This window comes from Ursus americanus, chromosome 23 (genome assembly GCF_024610735.1).
Source record: "Ursus americanus isolate L20-20 chromosome 23, mUrsAme1.1.p, whole genome shotgun sequence".
In the NCBI taxonomy this organism is placed as follows: Eukaryota; Metazoa; Chordata; class Mammalia; order Carnivora; family Ursidae; genus Ursus; species Ursus americanus.
In genome coordinates, this window is record NC_142149.1 from 40,029,873 (window position 1) to 40,050,020 (window position 20,148).

General features: G+C 56.3%; 2 protein-coding genes across 4 annotated transcripts in view; one reads left to right on the plus strand and one right to left on the minus strand.

The window, feature by feature from the left end:
* Window positions 1-918: 918 nt before the first annotated feature.
* On the plus strand, window positions 919-16,733 carry LGALS9 (galectin 9). 2 transcript variants are annotated; one of them, XM_087854632.1, is made up of 11 exons: window positions 919-1,125; window positions 5,347-5,438; window positions 8,050-8,251; window positions 9,284-9,394; window positions 10,567-10,662; window positions 12,293-12,328; window positions 12,904-12,954; window positions 13,508-13,549; window positions 14,208-14,296; window positions 14,423-14,585; window positions 15,998-16,733. In XM_087854632.1, the coding sequence occupies exons 1-11, from the start codon at window positions 1,087-1,089 to the stop codon at window positions 16,142-16,144; spliced, it is 1,068 nt and encodes a 355-aa protein (XP_087710758.1). In that variant the 5' UTR covers window positions 919-1,086; the 3' UTR covers window positions 16,145-16,733. The 2 variants fall into 2 exon arrangements, with proteins under 2 accessions (XP_087710758.1, XP_087710759.1); XM_087854633.1 differs by lacking the exon at window positions 10,567-10,662 and having other exon boundaries at window positions 924-1,125.
* Window positions 16,734-18,457: 1,724 nt separating this feature from the next.
* NOS2 (nitric oxide synthase 2) overlaps window positions 18,458-20,148 on the minus strand; it is a 37,412-nt gene continuing 35,721 nt past the window's right edge. For both annotated transcript variants that reach the window (XM_045773372.2, XM_045773374.2), the window contains exons 25-26: window positions 19,623-19,817; window positions 18,458-19,054 (exon numbers count right to left, since the gene is read on the minus strand). In XM_045773372.2, coding sequence (XP_045629328.1) covers window positions 18,935-19,054; window positions 19,623-19,817 — 315 coding nt within the window. In that variant the 3' untranslated portion in view covers window positions 18,458-18,934. The remainder of the gene's footprint in view (window positions 19,055-19,622; window positions 19,818-20,148) is intronic.

The window sequence follows — 20,148 nt, forward strand, 5'->3', positions numbered from 1 at the left end:
CGCGAGGCGGAAGACAGGGGCAGAGCCCCCGTGTCTGGCTCGGGGGCAACTTCTCCCCACTCGGTGCCTGGACGACCCTTCACTTCTCCTCTATCTTGGCCGTAGTTTCTCTCCCGAGTACGTTGCAGGGACCCGCTTCGCTTTAGGTAAGTTGCTTGTCACTTGTCCCCTGACACAGCCCATCTTGTCATTTCCCTTAACTAGGTGCTGAAGCCACTTAGATGCACTTTATTTCATATGTTCCCCCAACCTCATGTCACTTGACATGTCCTATCATGTCCGGGACTTGCCCTCTCCTCGTTCTAAAGCCCAGCGGGAAAAGGGAGAGGGGAGAAGAGAAGAAAGAGATACTTCCATAGAGAGGGGATCCGAAGCTCCCAGGGCACCACTATCCCCTAGGAGAACAATTCCCATTACCGTATTTTCTAGTCGGAAAACACTTCTTTCCACACGATTGTGTCTGCGTATGAGGAATAGAATTTTGAAAGGGAGAAATGCTTTTTTTGAGAACCTAAGTGTCCTATAGCTTAGGTTGCCACTGGTGACCGGGGTGACCCTGGACATGTCCTTTAGACGCTGAGCCTCAGTTTCTCTGTTTGTGAATGGGTACAAGCAGGCCTTCCTGCCACCGCCCTGTGCGCAAGCATGCCCATGACACAGCCCCTCTGCTTTCTGGGCCCCGTGAGCAAGCACACTCAGGGGACACGGCCACACACTTATGGACGGTGTCATCTAGAAACTTGATGTTGAGTCAGTGGGGTCAGGCTCTTTGAGTCTATATGAACTAAACACGATTCTGTCTCAGGGGTGGAGCCCAGAAAGAGAGACGAGGGGAAAAGGTCACTGGGCTGGGAGTGTCTACTTCCCTCTCCCGGGGTCATACCCCCAGCCTTCCTTCCACATCTTTCTTTCTCTCTTTCTCTAGACCTACTTCCTCTTGCTTCTGGCTCCTCCCCATCCCCATCCCCATCCCCATCAAGCAACTGCCAGTTTGCTTTGGTTTCTATTTCCTGGTTAGCTCCTCCCAGTACCGAGGACTGCCCGGCTGTGGTGAGGAGCGGTGGTGGTCACTGAAGCGGTGGAGAGATGGCCTTCAGCGGCTCCCAGCCTCCCTACCTGAGTCCAGTGAGTTCCGGGGCAGCGGGCAGGGGTGGTGCTGGCCTCGGCCGCAGGAGGCAGCTGTGGGTCTCTGGGGGGATGACTATTGGGTGGCAGCAGAGGAAGAGGGCAATTGTCTCAAAGAAGACACAGGAAGAGGGACAGAAAGCCAAGTAGCAGAATCCTGACACAACACTTCTCAGGGCTGGTGGGTCGATCATCACCAGCATTTGTGGCTTTGACTGCTGTTCACTGAGCTCCCCTGGGAGCCTGTCCTAGGTGTGGAAAGTGGGGGTGTAGGGTGGCGGGGGGGTAGGGGAGGCAGGCATAAGTAATAACTAGAAGAGTGTTGGCTTGTTTGTATGAACGGGGAGGTAAATAGGGTTTCTGGGGGGGCTGGCATGGCACAGCCCAGCATGGCCGTTAAGGGTACTTACTTTGGAGACGGCCTCCCTGGGTCCAGCCATTTACTCGCTGGGTGGCCTCAGGCAAGTTACTTTTACCTCTCTGGGCCTCAATTTCCACATCTGGAAAATGGGGATCATCCTTGAGCTTACCTCCCAGGGTTAAGTAAGGAGGCAGAGTATCTGGAGCGTTTGAACAGTGCCTGGCACATCTCAGGAGTGAGAAGGAAGTGGGCTGTCCCTGCAGCGTGGGGCTCAGAGGGCTGCCTTTTGTACCTTTGGCCACATATGTGTAAGTTCTGTCTGCAGATGGCCTCGTCTAAACCCTGTAAGCCTTATTATCCCCACTTCATACATGGAAAACTGAGACTCAGAGAAGTTGAGGTCACTTGCCCGATGTGCCCAGATGGTAAGTGGCAGATAAGGGAGGTGACTTGCCTTACCCCCAGGAGAGGGAGGTGTCCACAGAGAGAGCGATGATTACAGAAGGCAGGCAAGCAGCAGCCCCAGGCCCAGGAGGCTTGTGTCCTGGGCCCTGCCCTGTAGTAGGAGCCCCTCTGGGCCTTGGCAAAGAGCTTGCCAAGGGGCCTGGGCCGAAGGGCTGACAGTGGACGGGGTGGGGCGGTTGGGGCCATACGGTGGGCAGGGAAGCTGCTAGCTCCGCACTCAGCAGGGGCCCTGGCTTGGCCTGTTTCCTCCCCACTGCCCGCTGGGTGGGTGGGTTGTCACTGGAGGAAGCTGGACCAGGCCCTGTTGTTGGCCTTTCCTCCATGGGGCTGTCAGGGTCAAAACGTGTCACCTTAGGCTCATTCCGCATCAGATGGGGGATCCCAGAGATCCTTCCAGGCCCCGACATTTCATTATTCTAACTAAGTTTTACTTTCCAATCCTTGCATTCAGAATGTTCAAACCAGAAGGGAAATCCTGCTATGGGCAACAGTGAGTAAAAACAGGGCCTTGGAGTCCAGACAAGAGAGGATAGGATGGGTGCAGCCTCTCCAAGCACCAGAACACCTGCCCTCCCACGTGGGTGCCCTCTCCCAGGCGGCCCGCTGACATCCAGCACAGTGGGAAGGTCACGCGGCCGGGCTCCTTGGGAGTCTGGCCCCCATTCCTTGCCCACGTGGCACCCGCCTCAGCTGGTCAGCGTTATCAGAGGTCCAGGACAGAATCTGGAACCACAGTCAGAACAAGACTCGATGTTTGGTCTGGGGAAGCGCTTGGTGAGCCCGGAGCAAGGACTTCTGTGCTGTGTCCTGAGAAGCAGCCTGTGTGGACAGCATGGGCGCTGGGGTTCAAACCCCATGCTGTTGCTGACCGGCTAAGTGGCATTGGGCAAACTACCAGATTTTTGTGTGCCTCAGTTTCCTCTGTAGAAGTGGTGCTAGTGCTGGGTAATGAGGTAACAGGGCAGGTTAGCCACCAGCAGGGCCTGAGAACCCCTGGGGCAGCAGCACCCTTTAGCTAAAGTCTCCTGCTGCCTCCTGCTGGTGAGTGCCCTCTGCCGGCTGGGCCCCCTGGCGACACTGTCCACCCTCCCACCTGTGGAGCCCGGCTCTTCCGGACAGGAAGAGCAGGAAACCGTCCTCAGCCTCCAGGCACAGGCAGGAGCCGAGAGCAAGTTCTGACCTAGCAGAGGAATGAATTCCTCCCAACGCTAATAGTTGCCCTTGTCGAAGACCTGGAAACCAAGGGCTTTCTGTGTGGCATCTCATCGAACCCTCTCAAGAACACCGCCCGGCCGGTGCTGTTGTCCCAGTGTTCCGAGAAGGGATCTGGGGTGCAGACAGGTCAAGTGACTTGCCCAGTAGGAGAACTGTTAGCACAAGGAGCTGGGATGTGAACCCACGTCTGTGGGACCATAAATCCAAAGGTTCTCTCTTTCTCTTTCTCTCTCTATCTCTCTCTCTCTCTCTCTCTCTCTCTCTCACACACACACACACACACACACACAGGTCCAAATTCCACAGCCGCCTTGGCCCGCCAGGCTTAAAACCACACAAATTTGTTTTCTTACAGTTCCAGAGGTCAGAAATCTAAAAGTGTCAATAACGCTTCAGGGGAGACTCTTTCCTTGCCTTTTCCCACTTCCAGAGGCCACCAGCCTCCCTCGACCGGAAGTCCCGTCCTCCATCTTTAAACTCAGCAGCTTCTTGCCTCTGTCGGCCCAAGTCCTACTACTGACTCTGCTCTCCTGCCTCCCTCTTTGAAGACCCCGAGGCCCACTCAGATGATCCAGGATAACCTCCCCATCTCAAGATCCTTAACTTAATCATGCCCGTAAAGTCCCTTTTGCCTTGTAAGGTGGCATACAGTATCCCCGAAGTCCAGGCATTAGAATGTGGGCTTCTGGGGGCCGGTGGAGAGGGGGTGTTAATTCTTCAGCCCATCATACCTCCTTGGAGCCAACCGGGGTTGTCAGTGTCCTCGAATCCGTCCACATATACTTCATCCATAATAAGTAAATGCATGGGTATGGCCTCCCCCACCCATTTTGTTATACAAATGGTGTCATTTCCATATCATTCTCAAAGAATCCCCTTCTTCCTCTTCTTTTTTTTTGTGGAGCCTATGTGGAATCCACTGTATGGAAATACCATGATTTATTTCACCATTTTCCTCTTCGTCAACTTTTAGACTCTTTCCAATCCTTTGCTATTCCAATGCTGCAGTGAATAAACTTGTCTGTAGGATTATACTCCATTTATCGTTTTTTTAAAGATTTTATTTATTTATTTATTTGAGAGAGAGAGAGAGAGAGCATGGGCAGGGCAGAAGGCAGAGGCAGAGGAAGAGGGAGAAGCAGACTCCCCACTGAGCGGGGAGCCCAACATGACACGGGGCTCGGGGCTCCATCCCAGGACCTTGAGATCATGACCTGAGCCAAAGGCAGATGCTTAACCGACCGAGCCACCCAGGCTCTCCAGATTATATTCAGTTTAAAACAATCTTGTTTTTCAGAATTTGGGGACACCCACCATTTAAGACATACTGAAATCTCCAAACCTTTCCGGGGAAATCAGTGCTTGAGATTAACCTGTACTGCCCCATCCCCATGATCCGAACACTTTCCGCCACCACCCCAGCCTTCCTGCTGGGCACGTAGGACCCCACGTAACCACAGTCTGATTGTAGATCTTTACACCTCAGCGTGAATAGGCTTCGGGAGGGCGGCGTTCTTGCCAAGAGTATTCGCCTTCGAAACATATGTCTTGTGACAGGATGAAAGGCTCTTATGAGCCTTTTAGGCCTCAACAGATAAATGAGGGGAGTGTGTTTTCAGAGAAGTATGCCACACTGGGCCGTAAGCTGTGCCAGGCTGACTCTACTTCTCCAAAACCACTGGGATGGACCGAGACAACATGAACTCAGAGAGGCAGAGACGTGATTTGCTCAAGGTCACCGAGGTATTTAGTGACAGAGCGCAGACCTGAGCCGAGGAGCAACAGACGTCCCCTCTCCCAGATGCCCCTGTCGCAGTCCGTCTGAATGAGGTCCCGGCATCATGGGCGCTGTCCCGGTGCCCATCACCACCCTGAGCAAGGGTGGGCTTCCTTGGGTTCCGAATGGCCGTGTACATGCTACTTCCTCCTCTTAGAAGCTGTCCCTTCCTGTCAGACGCTCAAGGGCGGCCAGGGCCCCAGCCCATCCTCTCAGAGCCCCCCAGGTCTCCCTGGCACGATGGCAGAACGTCTGCTTCTGCTTCCTCACAGGCCCGGGAGATCCGTGAGGCTGAGACGCCCTAGCACGGGGCCCACACACCCAGGCCACCGCTATGGCAAATGCTGAGGGAACAGGCAGGAGGAGGCAGGCCCACTGACTGACCAGCATTTTTTCCCCGCAGGGCATCCCCTTCTCCGGGAAAATCCAGGGGGGTCTCCAGGATGGACTGAAAATCACTATCAAGGGGACCGTTCTTTACTGCAGTGGAACCAGGTACCTGGAACGGTTTCTTCTCTCTAGACTCAGCCCTTAGCAAACCAGGGCACCCGTCAGCAACCCCAACACCCTCCGAGCCACCTGCACCCGGCCCAGAGGATCCCAGGTGATCTACGTGACCCCACTGCCATCTGCCAGAGCATCCGGGGACCATGAACATCGACTCCCCACAGACATAGGGAGAGCAGGAGCTCACCGGCTAAGGAGGGGAGCGGACCAGCCCAGAGGCAGACAATCATGTTCTGGGATCGAGCTTTCTACACTATAACCCAGAGCTGCAAAAGTATCACTTTCTTCATTTCTCATAACTGCCCAGAGCCCTCATTTGGCTGGTCTAGAAATATTTTAAACTTGTCAAATGCATTTTGGTCTCTTTCAGTTTCGAGATATTTTCTGGGAAATGCTAAGTCCATTCAAAATACAAACACCCTTTTCCTGCTTTACCCACCCCCCCTTCCCAAGGGGGACTTCCAGAGGCTGGAGGCCCTTCGGAAGCTCACGCAGCCCTGGCTGACCTCTGCGGCAGGCAGGTGGCCCAGGGCAGTGGGGGTCTTGCCCAGTTTGCACAGGGTCTGTGTCCATGGGGGCTGCCTGCTGAAGTCCACAGCGCCCACGAAAGCCCCTCTGGACACGTGGTCCTCTCTCAGAAGCCTTTCTGCCTCAATCCCAGATGTCTCTTGCTCCCAGAGGTCCTCTCTGTCATCACCTTGCAGGGACCTGGGACCTCTTGGATCCCTTCATGCTTCTCCCAAACCCAGCCCTACCTCAGCTCGGCGCTTCTCCATCACGGCTTTCCCTGCCAGGTGGACATGGCCAGGCTGACCGTGACTTCTCCGAGAACCCCGAGTGCCCCCAGGAGACTCAGGGAACGAGGCATCGGGATCCCCTTAAACCCTGCCAGCAGGGGACTCTGGGACCTCCCCTCTGAACTTTCCTCCTTTCTCCCTCTCCCTCTGCCTGCCCCTCCTCCAGCACCAGGAGGGCTTTCTACGCCCATCCTGTCCCCATTTCTTTCTGCAAAGCTTCTGCGCTCATCCTTCCCCGGGGCAGGATTTTCTAAGGACTCAAGGAATGAAGCTGGAGGACCACAAAGTGAAAAATGCACCCAGAGACATTTCAGAAAAATAGTCTCCATTTTAAGAGGAATATAGACTTAGAATTGCTGTTTCCAGAGTCCGTGGGAGCCTCCTTTCCCGGAGGGAGGGCTGGCTGGGCTCAGGGCCATGGCAGGTCCCTATGGGCCTTGCTGGCTGAGGGTTCTCGGAACCACCTCGCATTGAGGACGACATCCAGAACTCATGCTCCTCCAGCAAGAAATCGAGTGGCCTGTGCAGGAATTGAACAGAATGTCTCTCAGGGGCGCCTTTGGACTTGGTGCAGGGCCTGGCCCTGTGGGGGCTGTGGATGACAGGAGAGCGCTGTGCATTACCTGGGGAGACCCAGGCGACCCCGAGAAGCAGGCGGTCAGGCTCACGCTGAGTTCAGGGAAGGCTGGGGTAGACAGAGGTGCCTCGGAGGAGAACCTCAGACTGGAACTTGGCTTTAGGACTGAAGGAGCTATGTCTGGGAAAGGGCAGAACAGACATTTATTGTGCACCTTTTGTGAGCCAGGCCCTTTGGAAAGTTCTTTGTTTTAATTCCTCACCTTAGAGCCATAGCCATGCCCAAAGGTGGTTTTGATGGTGAGAGGCTTCCTCCGAGGACAGAGACAGGAATGGACATTTACTCGGGTGGGGGCTTCCCGAGCACCCCCTCACTGAGCATCCCCAAGGAAAGGACCTGACAAGCAGTGTAGAGCTGGGGTCCGGGTCCAGGCCTGCTGACTTCAGGGCCACCACTCCGCATGTCACACGTGGGACACACGCCAACCTCCAGGGAGAGACGGACGTACATACTGAAAGCTGTCACGCCCTGGGAGCTACCATTTATTCGATGCTTCTCTGTTAGTACCTAGCTCTGTAGGTATATTCCATCAATTTCAGATCTTTTTTTTTTTTAAGTTTTATTTTATTTATTTGACAGAGAGAGAGAGAGTACAAGCACAAGTGGGGGGGGGCAGAAGGAGAGGGAGAAGCAGGCTCCCCGCTGGGCAAGGAGCCCAATGTGGGGCTCGATCCTAGGACGGAGGCATCATGACCTGAGCCGAAGGCAGACGCTTAACTGACTGAGCCACCCAGGAACATTTCAGATGTTCTTTAAATTTATTTTCTTCTTTCCCAATTGAGCCAATGGGGACTGACCTCCAAGTATCCACTCAGCAGGAAAGGCTCTTGCTTCCAGGCACATTGCTGGACTTCCCTCTCTGATACAAATTTGAATCCATTTTCAAGCCCATGCTTCCTGTTGCTAGCATCAACGTTTTTCTTTACCTGGTTTCTACATGTTTTTAGAAAACCACACTGTAAGGGCAGAATGCAATCACTACACAAAAACACATGAAGAACCCATTAGGAGAACGGAAAGGATAGCCGCAAGCTGAGGATGGCCCAGACCTGCCGTGCACGTCGTGCACAAGTTCACAGACACCAGTCAAGGGTGTGAGGTTCCCTCTCACCTCCACCCGCAGTAAACCAGGCTACAGAACGCCATCTGGTTTCCCTCCGCCTAGGTTTGCTGTGAACTTTCACAGTGGCTACGGTGACAATGACATTGCCTTCCACTTCAACCCTCGGTTTGAGGAGGGTGGCTACGTGGTCTGTAACACGAAGCAGAACGGATCCTGGGGCCCGGAGGAAAGGAAGATGCATATGCCCTTCCAGATGGGAAATCCATTTGAGCTCTGCTTCCTGGTGGACAGCTGGGATTTCAAGGTGAGCAGCTGCGCCCCTCACACCCCTTCCCGCTGCCGACCTCCCAGCCCCATCAGGTGTGGTGGTGAGTAGCCTTTATAAATCATACGAACCTGTATTTTTTTTAAAGATTGCAGGTATGTATGTATGTATGTATGTATGTGTTGAGAGAGTGCAAGCAGGAGGAGGGGCAGAGGGAGAGGGGGAGAGAGAGAATCCCAAGCCAACTCCACGCTGAGCACGGAGCCTGACTCAGGGCTCAATCCCTCGACCCTGAGACCATGACCTGAGCTGAAATCAAGAGTCAGACATTCAACCAACTGAGCCACCCAGGGGCCCCTGTAAAGCACACTAGCCTTTAAATAATCACGTGTACAATGCCATTAGACAGACGGCAGGACCTCTCCCTTGTAGGCGCCCTGTGGCGGCTACAGTCTCCTCACACACCTTCCCCTGCATCTCCAGGCACACCTGGTGCTGCTTCTACTCGGGAAATAAGAACTACATACATCACCATGGTGCTTTTTGGCCCTGCGGGTCTTTAAAGTTCTAGTTAATTCCATTCCTCTGCTGTAGCCATTCAGGTTCTAATGGCTTAGTTTTGCATGGTGTTGCACATTGCGTTAGTAAGCAGAGTAGCGTCTCTGGGCTTGGGAGACGGGGTGTGAGTACCCCCGTGTCTGTCCTCCTCGGTGTCAGCGTGGATGTGCCAGCCCCTCAATGTACAACCAGGGTCGCCTCTCCTGTGCCCCCCACGAACACGTTAATGTATATTTAAAGAACACCTCAGAGGAGCTAAGATTAGAAAGATCAACTGACTGCAATAAACAAGCAACCAGAAGAACCAAAAAGCAAGCAGAGACTGGGCTCGGGTGCACTATGGATCATAGGCCACGCTCTTACATGGCGCAGCTCTGAAGGCTGGTGCCCCTGACCCCAGGGGCCAGATGTGAAAACTAGACACAGGGCTTGATTCCCGGAAGCAGGGGCTCAGGTCCCCCACCTTTTCTTGGGGAAAAAGCCCTCTCCTGGAATGTATCCTCGTCTTGGCAGGTGGCGGTGAACGGGAACCATTTTGTGCAGTACTCACACCGCGTGCCCTTCCACCGTGTGGACACCCTCTCTGTCACCGGGGCTGTGCAGCTGTCCTACATTGGCTTCCAGGTCAGACTGTCCACCTGGCACCTGTCTTGGGGGACTGAGTGCAGGGCCCTGTCTAGCCACACCTGGGCCCTGCTGGGTGGGCTTGATGGTAGCAGCCAATCTCCTACCCAGGTGACTCTGGGGACACCCCTCGAGCTCCCCTGTCCTGTCCTTCTGTGCTCCTGTCTTTGTCTAGAACGCTTGCCTCAATCTCCCGGACTCCCGGGCCCCTCCTCTCTGTCACTGTCTACTTCCGCCATGCTTAGGAGGCCATGTGGCTCCAGAAAGAACTTGGGAATCAGACTGAATCTAGCTCAGCTCTGCTCATTGTCATCAGCTGTGGGATCTTAGACAAGCAACTTTGCCGCCCCGGCCTCAGTTTCCCCATCTGTGAAAGGAGCACCGTCACTGCTGCCCCATGAGTTGTTGTGTGAATTCAAGGAGGTAATACGTGTCAGAGGTCACGACGCAGACTGCACAGGCCCACACTAGGCTCCCTCTGTGTTTTAACATCTTCGAATGTGTTGCCGGCATCTAAAAGGTCAGGAGAAGAAGTTCTGCATTCTGGAGATAGGTGGCGGTGCTGGCTGCACAAGTGTGAATGTACTTCATGCCTCTGAGCCGTCCGCTGAAAATTGGTTGAGATAATAAATCTTATGTGTATTTTACCACAATTAAAAAAAAAAAGGCCAGGCAGTATCCCATGGAAATCTGGATTTCTAGTCTTTGAAAACTAGGAGGATAGGGGTAAGCTGGGCCCACGTTCCCACAGGGCCGCAGGAAGCTGGGTTGGAACTGCTATTATCACTTCCAGTCTTTGTGCTCCCGGAGATCAGAAAAGCATAGAGTAGGCCCACAACAGTTACAAGCTCCTCTCTTTTTTGTCCTAATCTCTCGTATTGCCTGCCGACCCAACTCTCTCCCCTATAGGCCTGGGGGACAGAGCTGGCAGGGAGGAAGAGAGGGTGGGTAAGGAGAGAGAGAGATGGAGGGGAGTGGAGGGGTGGGTGGGGAGAGAGCTCACCGGCCTCACTGGAGCCTAGTTCCCCCCTCTGTCCCCCCACGTGATCCTGAACACCCAGCACTCTCCTCCCTGCCTGGCTTCCTCCCTCTGGCTCAGGCCCCCGCCTTTCCATGCTTCTTTGGCTCCATTAATGCTTCTCTTCATGCCCTGGTGCTTTTTGTTTTAACAGAACACCCGAGTAAACTTTACCCAGCCTGCCTTCTCCACGGTGCAGTTCTCCCAGACTCCCTGTTTCACACCCAAGCCCAGGGGGCGAAAGCCAAAAGTGAGTTCAATGTGGAGGCCTTGGAGGCCGAGCATCTCAGCAGGAAGGACAGAGGGTCCAAGAGGCTGGTTCCAGCAGGCAGGCCCCATCACACCCACCCGAAGCTTCCCTGTCTCCACCACACCACCTGGCCCGAGCTGGGGACCTGGGAGTCAGCCTTGGTTCTTCTTTCCCCTCCTTAGTCTCCCTGCAGTGATCCCACACCTCTCCCTCCCGAAGCCACAGTCTTCCTTGGGCCAGGCCATTTCACCCTTGACTACAATGACCATGGTCTAGTTCCCTGCTCACCCTGCCCACTGTGGCTGTGACCCTCCTCTACCCAAATCTGATCACGTCCTCTACCTGCTTAAACATCCCAAAGGTTCCAAGTCCTTCTAAATAAAGCCCCGATTCCCCAGCAGGACGTGCAGAACCCCGCTCCACTGCCCCCCCCCAGTCTTGCCCCAGCCCACCTCCTGGCCACACCCCCTCACCCAGGACGCTCAGGTGGCCTCCACTGCTCACTTGAGGCTTTCTCGGGCTGCCATGCTTTTGCACCTGCAGGCTCGGTGCTAACACTCCCCGCAGCCAACCTTTACCAACCCCTCGGTGCCCTGCTTAAATGTCACTCTTCAGGACCGTCTTCACTGCTTGGAGCATCATGGGATGCCCCCGTGTCCCCGTGGACTTCATCCATATCCATGCTATCCCAGTCACTGTGTCCTGTTGTAATTGTACTTACATGTCTGTCCCTGTCACTCCACCCCCCTCCTTCCCTACACCCACAAGCCCCTCGTGGGCTGGGATTGTGGCTTGTTCATGTGAGTATTCCCAGCACTTTGCATGGTGCTGAGCAAGCAGCAGGGACTCAAGGAACGTGGAGTGTGGCCTGCACAGCCAGCAGAATGAGAGACTGGCGAGGGCAAGAACAAGCCACTGCATGGGGACAGGGTCTAGGACAGAAAGGGAAGCAGGGCCTGGCCCTTCCTTTGGCCACTGGAGCAGTGGGGGCTAAAGGACAGGGCGCCTCTTTACCACCCAGCCTTTCTGTGGCCTCTCGAGGTCCCGACGGGGCCTGTGCCTCCCGCCATGCTGACTTCAGGACTGGGAAAGCTACGGGGAGTCTTTGCAGCCCGACTTTGGCTCTGGCCTGGGGAATACAGGGTATGGTAGATAGAATCAGCCAGAAGTGGGTAGCTTTTGGATTTTATCCCTTGCTACCTGGAGGGGCCTGGGCAAGCTGATTAGCCTTTCTGAGCCTCGTTGCCTCACTAGGGAAACAGGAGCTGAGGATGCATCCCTTATAAATGTCCTGAAGCCAGAGCCTGGCACACAGTAGGCCTTCACTAAATGCTTCAGCTTACGAAAGAGATACGGCACGGGAAGTCATGGTTTTGCCTCTGGGAGCTAAGGGAAGCTCTATGGCCTTTTCCTCCGAGGAGCCATTGAGGATGTCCCTGCCCTCAAGGATGGTGTACCTGGGACGGGGGTGGGGCCGAGGATCTGGGCACCACAGGCTCTGGAAGCCTTGCTTGGGAGCAGGAAGGAGGGGAGCATGAGTCTGGGGAGGCCTTTCTTATGACAGTTTCTGCCAGTGTCTCCCCTGCACGTAACACTCATGTTAACTACTGTTTGATCTCATCCCCTTCAGTCTGCAGGCATTTGGCCAGTCAACTCGGCTCCCATTGTAAGTCTCTTGCGTTCTCCTGGGATCGTCTTCCTTTTGCTTCTTCCTGTGGGTTAGAAGGAGGAGGCAGGGCTGGGCACAGAGTCTCTCCCGTGGCGGGGCGCGGCCGAGGCCAACCCTGGCCATCTGCCTGGTGGTGGGAGGAAGTGGGGCTGGGGGGGTTGGCTAGCCCTCATGGGTTGGAAAACAGCTTGAATTGCCACTCTCTGCTCAAGCCCCCTGCCCTTCTGTGAGCAGCCACAGGAGCCCGAGCCCACCACACTCACTCCTTCCTCCTGGGAAGTGAAGCTGTGCTAGACCAAGTCCCCGAGAAGAAAGATGGGCCACGGGCCACAAGGGCAGCCTATTTCTTCTCCAAGTAGAAGAAACCTTTGCCCCTACCTCATCCCCTTGAGGGAAGAAACACCTCTACCCGCCAGTTTTGGGGGCGCTGGTGGGGTGGGGCACGGTTGGGCTGGGTACACGCTCTCAAGATGGCTGCCTCACAGGGTGTGTGGTAAGCGGTGTCCTCTGGTGGCAGGTGGTGGTCTGTGCGCTGGTGGGAGCCAGTTCAAATCTGAGTTTCTTTCTTCCAGACTCAAACTGTCATCCACACGGTGCAGAGCAGCCCTGGACAGCCGTTCCCTGTAAGTCGGGTCGCAGCCCCACCACATCCCCTTTCACCGGGTGCTGAACTCAGTAGTCCCAGAGGCAGGAAGGAAGCCATGGAGCAAGGAGGACGGGGGTATGGGGTGGCCCCTGCTCAAGAGATGTGAGTAAAATTCCCCTTGGGCCGACAGGGAGTCTGGATCAGTGTGGATGTACCCAGCGGCCTAAGAAGCAAGTCCCCTTAGGGACCAGCAAGAAAACGGGTCCTTCTGTCACTGAAAGGGGAGCGCGGTGGTCCTAGCATCTGGGTCCTGAGGACAAGCCTTGGGATGTCACTGCTGGTAGCACGTTTCCCCTGTGACTCAGACGGGAGGTCTGGAGTTAGTGGGGCTGCCTGTGGAAGGGCCGAGGGGCAGGCAGGTGCCCATGATGAGGTCAGGGAGCATGGCAAGAAGTTCGAGCGAGGCTGACTTGGGAAGGAAGGCGAAGGGGAGAAGCCAAGGGCCTCGCAGTGGGGCATCCCCTCGAGGACGCGGAGGGGCTCGTGTGGGTGTGCACTCCCAAACTGAACTTCCTGGTGTCTTTCAACAGAATCCTATTGTCCCACCTATGGCGTACCCCACCTCAGTCTATGTAAGTGGTTTCTCTGGGAGGGGCGGGGGCCTTGTCTGTGTGGGGCAGAGTGGGGAGTGGTGAGTGGCTTACAACATCAGGGCAGTCCTATAGTAAGCTGAAGTTCTGGAAACACCCAAGTGAATCAAAAGGCTGTTGAAGGGAGCTGTCACCTTTGAAATGTCCTTTCACCATGAGCCTGTTAGAGGACCTTCCCCTCCCAGCCCAGTATTTTTGTGTGCAGCCCAAGTGCTTTTCACGACAGTGGAAGCCCGTTACTTTGAGGAATGCTGGAAAGTCTTCCTTTGTAGTTTACTAAGCCACATAATGACATCATGGAGCTCTTTCTTTCTTTTTTCTTTCTGTTTAAAGATTTTATTTATTTATTTGATAGAGAGAGAGAGCGCGCGCACAGGCAGGCAGAGCGGCAGGCAGAGGGAGAGGGAGCAGCAGGCTCCCTGCTGAGCGGAGAGCCTGACATGGGGCTCAATCCCAGGACCCTGAGATCATGACCTGAGCCAAAGGCAGACGTTCAACACACTGAGCCACCCGGATATGCCTTTTTCTTGAAAATATATTACTCACAGGCATAGCTGTCAAACCCAGTTGATAGTCCAAATTCATGGAAATTGGCACAGAGCTGCCCTCCACAGCTGACCTGCCCCTCTCCCCACGACAGCCGATGCCTTTCTTCACCTCCATCCCGGGTGGGCTGTACCCCTCCAAGAGCATCTTCGTGTCAGGCACTGTCCTGCCCACTGCCCAGAGGTAAGCCACGGCTCTCAAGAAGGAGAGACACCCCAAGGTCCTTCTGGTCGTCCTCCTGGCTCTGGGCAGGCTGGGACTCCGGGCTCAGGGGACAGAGGAGGTTCACGTGAGCTGCCCACCCCCCAGGTTCCACATCAACTTGCGCTCCGGGAGTGACATCGCCTTCCACCTGAACCCCCGTTTCGATGAGAACGTCGTTGTCCGCAACACGCAGATCAACAGCTCTTGGGGGTGTGAGGAGCGAAGCCTGCCCCAAAAAATGCCTTTTGCCCGAGGCCGGAGCTTCTCGGTAAGGGGCCGCGGCCTGGACCTCAGAGGGGCTCAAGGGGCAAAGAGAGCGGGGCGGGTGGGGGCCCCTCAAACCATAAAGGAGCTGACACCTCTGGGGTGGGGGCTGGTCTCAGAAGAGAAAGTGCCCCCAGATTGCTGTGTTCTTGTCCTCATGCTGTCCCACGGAAGGTGGGTGGTGGCACCTGCTGTTCGCACATGAGGGGACAAACACCAGCGCAGGTCCCTGGCCTGAGGTCAAACTGCCCGTAAGTGCCAGGCGGGCCCCAAGCATGAGCTGTCATTCATTTATTCAGTCACGCATTCATTCAACAATCATGGACAGATCCCTGGAAATAACAACGGGTCTGTGCAGAAAGCAAAACAGAATCATGGGCTCGAGTGAGCTCTGGGGCAGGGGCCATGCTGCCTTAGATGGGGACAGCTCTCAGAGGCGGCCATAATGTCACCTCAGACCTCACGGACAGAAGCCGCCTGCCTCGCCAAGACCCCAGGGGGACATTCCTGGGGGGCAGCGGAGAGGGCAGCTATCACTGCAAAAGCAGGGAGTCACGCCCAGGGCCCGACTAGGGACCGGGAGGCCACGGCTTCTGAGTCGGACAGAGTGTGGGTGGTATGGCTGGAGGTCCCATCCCACAGAGCAGGTGTTCCCAACCCGACTCCACGTGCAAATCACCTGAGGAACTTCAGAAAGAAAAAGCGATGCCCGGCCCCACCCCTGCCTGGACATCCTCACCCACATTGACAGGATGACTGATGGAGGGCCTCGAGAGCCTTGGAAAGGATTCTGGGTTTCAGTGCAGTGTGTTGGTGTGTTTGAAGCCAGGGAGGAATAGACTTCATAGAGAGCTGTGTGACTTTGAGCAAGTGACTTAACTGCTCTGTGCCTCAGTTTTCTCATCTAAAAAATGGGGCTAATAAGAATCTCCATCACATCGAGGTGTAAGGATGAAATGAAAGAATGTCTGTGACAGGCTGAGGACGGGGCCTGGGGCACAGTAAGAGTGCCGCCAAGTGTCCGGTGTCGTGATGATGTTTTGACGGACGTGGGCCCTCTGCCTCCCGGAGAGCGTGTGGGGCGGGAAGGACAAGTCAGGAGGCTGCAAGGCAGGAACACAGGCGCGGAGCGCTGCTCTGTGCCGGCCACTGGGGACAAGGATGGCCCAGGCCAGTGTTCCTGCCCCTAGAGGCTCAGGCTCGGTGGGAGAGTAAGGATCGGGTGGGGGGCGCCTGACGAGGAGGGCTCAAGGTGGGTGGGAGGAAGGCAGGGGAGGCTTGCTGGTTGGGGAGAGGCTGGCGTGAGGCTTGCTTAGATCGTGTTTGAGGAAGGCAGGCGGGCAGAGGGAGACATGAGCCCGCAGTTAGGTTGGGGGACTTCCAGAGGGGAGTGCGAGTGCTGTGGTCTCTGTCCAGGTGTGGATCACGTGTGAAGGCTACGGCCTCAAGGTGGCCGTGGATGGTCAGCACCTGCTGGAATACTCCCACCGTCTGAAGAATCTGCCTGCCATCAACAGCCTGGAAGTGGGGGGCGACGTGCAGCTGAGCCACGTGCAGACATAGCTCGGCTCCCTGGCCCTGGGGGTGAGGGCGGGCCGTGTTGCCGACTGCCTCCGCTCCTCACCTCCCTCTTCCCTGTCCATCTCCCTGTCCCTGCCCCAGGCTTTCCCAGCCTGCCGTGGAGCTGGGACTTTTCTGGAGAGAGGGCATGTTTGTCTGGCTCTGCTGCTGGCTGGGCCGGCACCCGGGGCCACGGCTGCCCACATCCTACCATCTGAGGAGAGGGGGGTGGTCCCGCCAGGCTAAGCCCTATGTTCTGTCCCCTTGGCAGAAGGGGAGGGTCTTGGGCCTTCCCGAGCTCCCAGACCAGGCGTACACCCTGTCTGCCTCTTAGTCACATCCCCACCCCGCCAGTCAAATCCATCCCAGCCCCAAGCCACCCCCTGTTCATTCCACGTGGGAGGCCGTCTCCCGGGCCCTTCCCCCTTCCCCTTCAAGCTTTCCTTACACCCAGGACCCCGCCCCCCCGCCCCGCTCCAGAAAAGTTAGCTGGTACGCCACTGGTCTGTACCAACTAACAGGACCTTTCTCAACAGGGGCTCTGCTCTTTCCTAGGGTCTTTCAGAGAAAGACACATGCTTATTGGCACATATGTACGGGGTCATTGTGGTTATTGAATGTGTTTGGAACATTTTGGAGTCTCTGGAATTGGGGAGGTTCTGGGTGAAGGCAGGGGGGCAGAGAGCATGGGCTTGCTTTGATGGGGTGGGTCCTGATATCCACACCTGCCCCGGGGTTCCCCACCAACCCCACATGGGTGGGAGAAAGCAGGTTGGCCTCGGGTCTCCTGGGCAGGCATCTGTGATGCAAGAAGCTTGGTAACAGGTGAACCCAGCAAGTAGCCTCACACTTCTGGGACGGGCCAAAGGCTAGGCCAGAAGGCCAAATGGCAGGGCTGGCTTATCAGACCCGTGTGTCCGCATGGGAGGAGGTGGCGGGTGTGGTGTCGGGAGGAGCTGACACCTGTGTGTGTTCCACTGTGGGTCCTGGCGTTAGGGGTTAGGGTGTGGTGGGGACAGTGACTCAGCATGTGGGTTTCTACCAGCCACTGGGCCAGTGCAGGAGGGCCGGTTCTGTGTCCACGTGATGCCAACCCGTCCTGCTGCCTCCACCAAGGATCAGTGCCTCGGGAAGCAGGCTGGGGCTCCAAGCATTGTCCTCGGACCAGCAGCGCCTGGGAGCCCGTCAGGAAGGCAGAATCCCGGGCCCTGCTGTGGGCCTCGGAATCAGTCTGCCTTGTAACGAGATCCCAGCAGTTTGTGTCTATCTCGGAGGGGAGAGGCACTGGTCTAGGTGACCCTGATCTTGACCACGTTGTTCAGATGCATTGTGGGGGCGCTGGCGGCCAGCATGCCTCTTTCTCCCCCCTCCCCCATCTGCGTAGGGGAGAAGGGGTCCAGGGAGCCAAGGAAACAGAGGCCAAACCCAAGCTGGGAGCCTGATTTCCCAGAGCCCACTTAGCCCCTGGCTGAGTTCCTTCCTTATTCTAAGAGAAGGAAACACGGCGCAGCCCCTTAAGAAGTCTTCCCCATGGAAGCTATGTGTCCTTCACCCATTGCCAAGTCTTTGCCACACGGTCCCACCTCACATGCTTTGTCACCCAGGTGCCAAATTATTATTGGGCCAACTCTCATGAAGCAGGCAGCCCCAGAGCCAAACATGGCGACTTTCTACGAGGGGGTTGTTGGGCAAGGCCTTCCCTGGGGAGCCGGCATCACAGGCAGTATGAGCGTGTGAGGTGAGCACCGTGTGAGGTGAGCCCCATGTGAGGTGACCTCCCCTGTGAGGTGAGCCCCGTGTGAGGTGAGCCCCATGTGAGGTGCCCCCCTGTGAGGTGAACCCGTGAGGTGAGCCCCATGTGAGGTGCTCCCTGTAAGGTGTGCCCCCTGTGAGGTGCGCCCCCTGTGAGGTGAGCCCTATGCGAGGTGAGCCCCGTGCGAGGTGAGCCCCGTGTGAGATGCTCCCGTGTGAGGTGCGCCCCCTGTGAGGTGTCCCCCTGTGAGGTGAACCCCCTGTGAGGTGAGCCCCCTGTGAGGTGCCCCCCTGTGAGGTGAACCCCCTGTGAGGTAAGCCCCGTGTGAGGCACAGCCCAGGCCCCACAGGCAAGCCTGGCTTCCTCACCCCACATTACAGGTCTGCAGGTGTGCACAAGACTCCAGAGTGCTCCCCACACCTGGTGACCATTTCAGAGAAGCGGCGTGGCCAACCTAGTGTGTCCCTCTGTGGGGCGTTTGGGTCCAGGTCGCACCACCCACCAGTGCCCAACTCTGCAGAACCGAGTTGCTTTCCCTACAAAACACGCCCACACACATACAATGTGGTTAAAATAAAATACATTTCATATAAATATCTCCATCAAGGAGTCATACGGGGAAGGCCCAAGTGGCCCTTGAGAAAAGACTGGGGTTTGTTCCTTTTTTAAATACAAAGTTATAAATAACTGTACACAAGGCGGCTAAACACAGGGTAGCACGACAGCGCCTCCTTCTGGTCACTCAAAGTGGTGCAGTCAGAAGAAGGTTCCATCCTCACCCACCAGCTGGGCCTGGCACTGCCGCTTTAGTCTTCAAGGGACCTGGGAAGGCCCAACTCTCTATTATCCGGGAAGGGTGGGTTCAAAGGAGACAACAGGTTCCACTCAGTCCAGGCTGCTACTCAACAGCAGGTCAAGTATCGGGTTCGGTGGGGAAGGAGATGTGAGGCTCCAGGATATAATTTCCTTCCGTCTCCCCAGGCCCTGTGACGTCAGATAATCGAGAGTTGGCTCCATCAGTAAGTTCTGAGGCAGCAGCTTTAACTTCTCCCGTAGGCTGTTGTAACTTTGGGATCGCTGGGCTGCTTCGCTGCCCCATCTTTTTTCACCTCGTAGGGAAACACAGCACCAAAGATATCTTCATGATAGCGCTTCTGGCTCTTTAAGGGAAAGCAGAACCAGGGTGTCACTTTGCCGGTCCAGCCACCTCTCATTCATCAGGTCCAGGCCAGGACGAGCCCCTGGGGCTCCCCCAGCTTCCTTATCCCACGTACACTCATGAGCCATCTACCTTCACAACGGTCACGCTTAGAGTATCCTCGAGTCCCACTAGACTAACTCCCATCAGCACCTGTGCCGCTCTGAACCACCCGGACAGCTCCCCAAGCCTGCCTCGTACCCGGCCCCCAAGATGCTCCAGGAAACGGGGGCTCTGAGATAAATACGTCTGGAAAATGCCGCATACTTTCTCCCAGTCTTGAGGAGTCACGATGCACGGTAGCGTGTTAGAGGCTCTGAGGAGTCTTGTCATCACCAACGTGCTGCCCTTGTCTCACTGACCAACAGACCAGGAGGGACGGGCCGGCCTTCTACGCCCGTCTAGCTCGGACCTCCAGCCACCTCTAGGATTCCTTTGAGTTTCAGGACTACCCTGAGCCTGACTCCTAGGCCTGGCTCCCCCGCCCGTGTCCTTGAGCTGCTCCCCAACCCACACACCAGCTGCCGTACCTTAAGCTGGAAAAAGTAGTCCTCCACCTGCTCCTCACTCAGCCTCAGCTTGGCAGCCACCAGGAGCTTCAGGGTATGGGCCACATCCCGGGCCATACGCACATCCCCACAGACATAAAGGTGGCCGTGCTCCTCGTGCAGCACGCGGAGCACCTCGCTGGCCAGCCGCTGCCGCAGGATGTCTTGAACATAGACCTGAAACCAGAGGAGATCGTGGGTCCAGGCCCCTGCTGCCGGCGGGGCGGGGGGGGGTGGTGGTGGTGGAGAGGAGAGGAAAGGGGGGCGAGGGGGAACCCTGCAGTCAGGCCTGCTGGCCAGGAGGAGGCAGTGAGGGGCACGATGGGCTGCAGGGTGAGGACCCTCCCAGCCGGAACCTTGCCCCGGGATCGGGCTCAGGGTGAGGACGTGCACTGGCATCCTGCCCAGCGCGGGCCCGGGCTGGGGCCCGAGAGACGAATGTTGGCCGCTGCCCCGCCCTCAAGAAGCTGACCATTCAGTGAGGCCCCTGCATTCACTTCCGATTCAC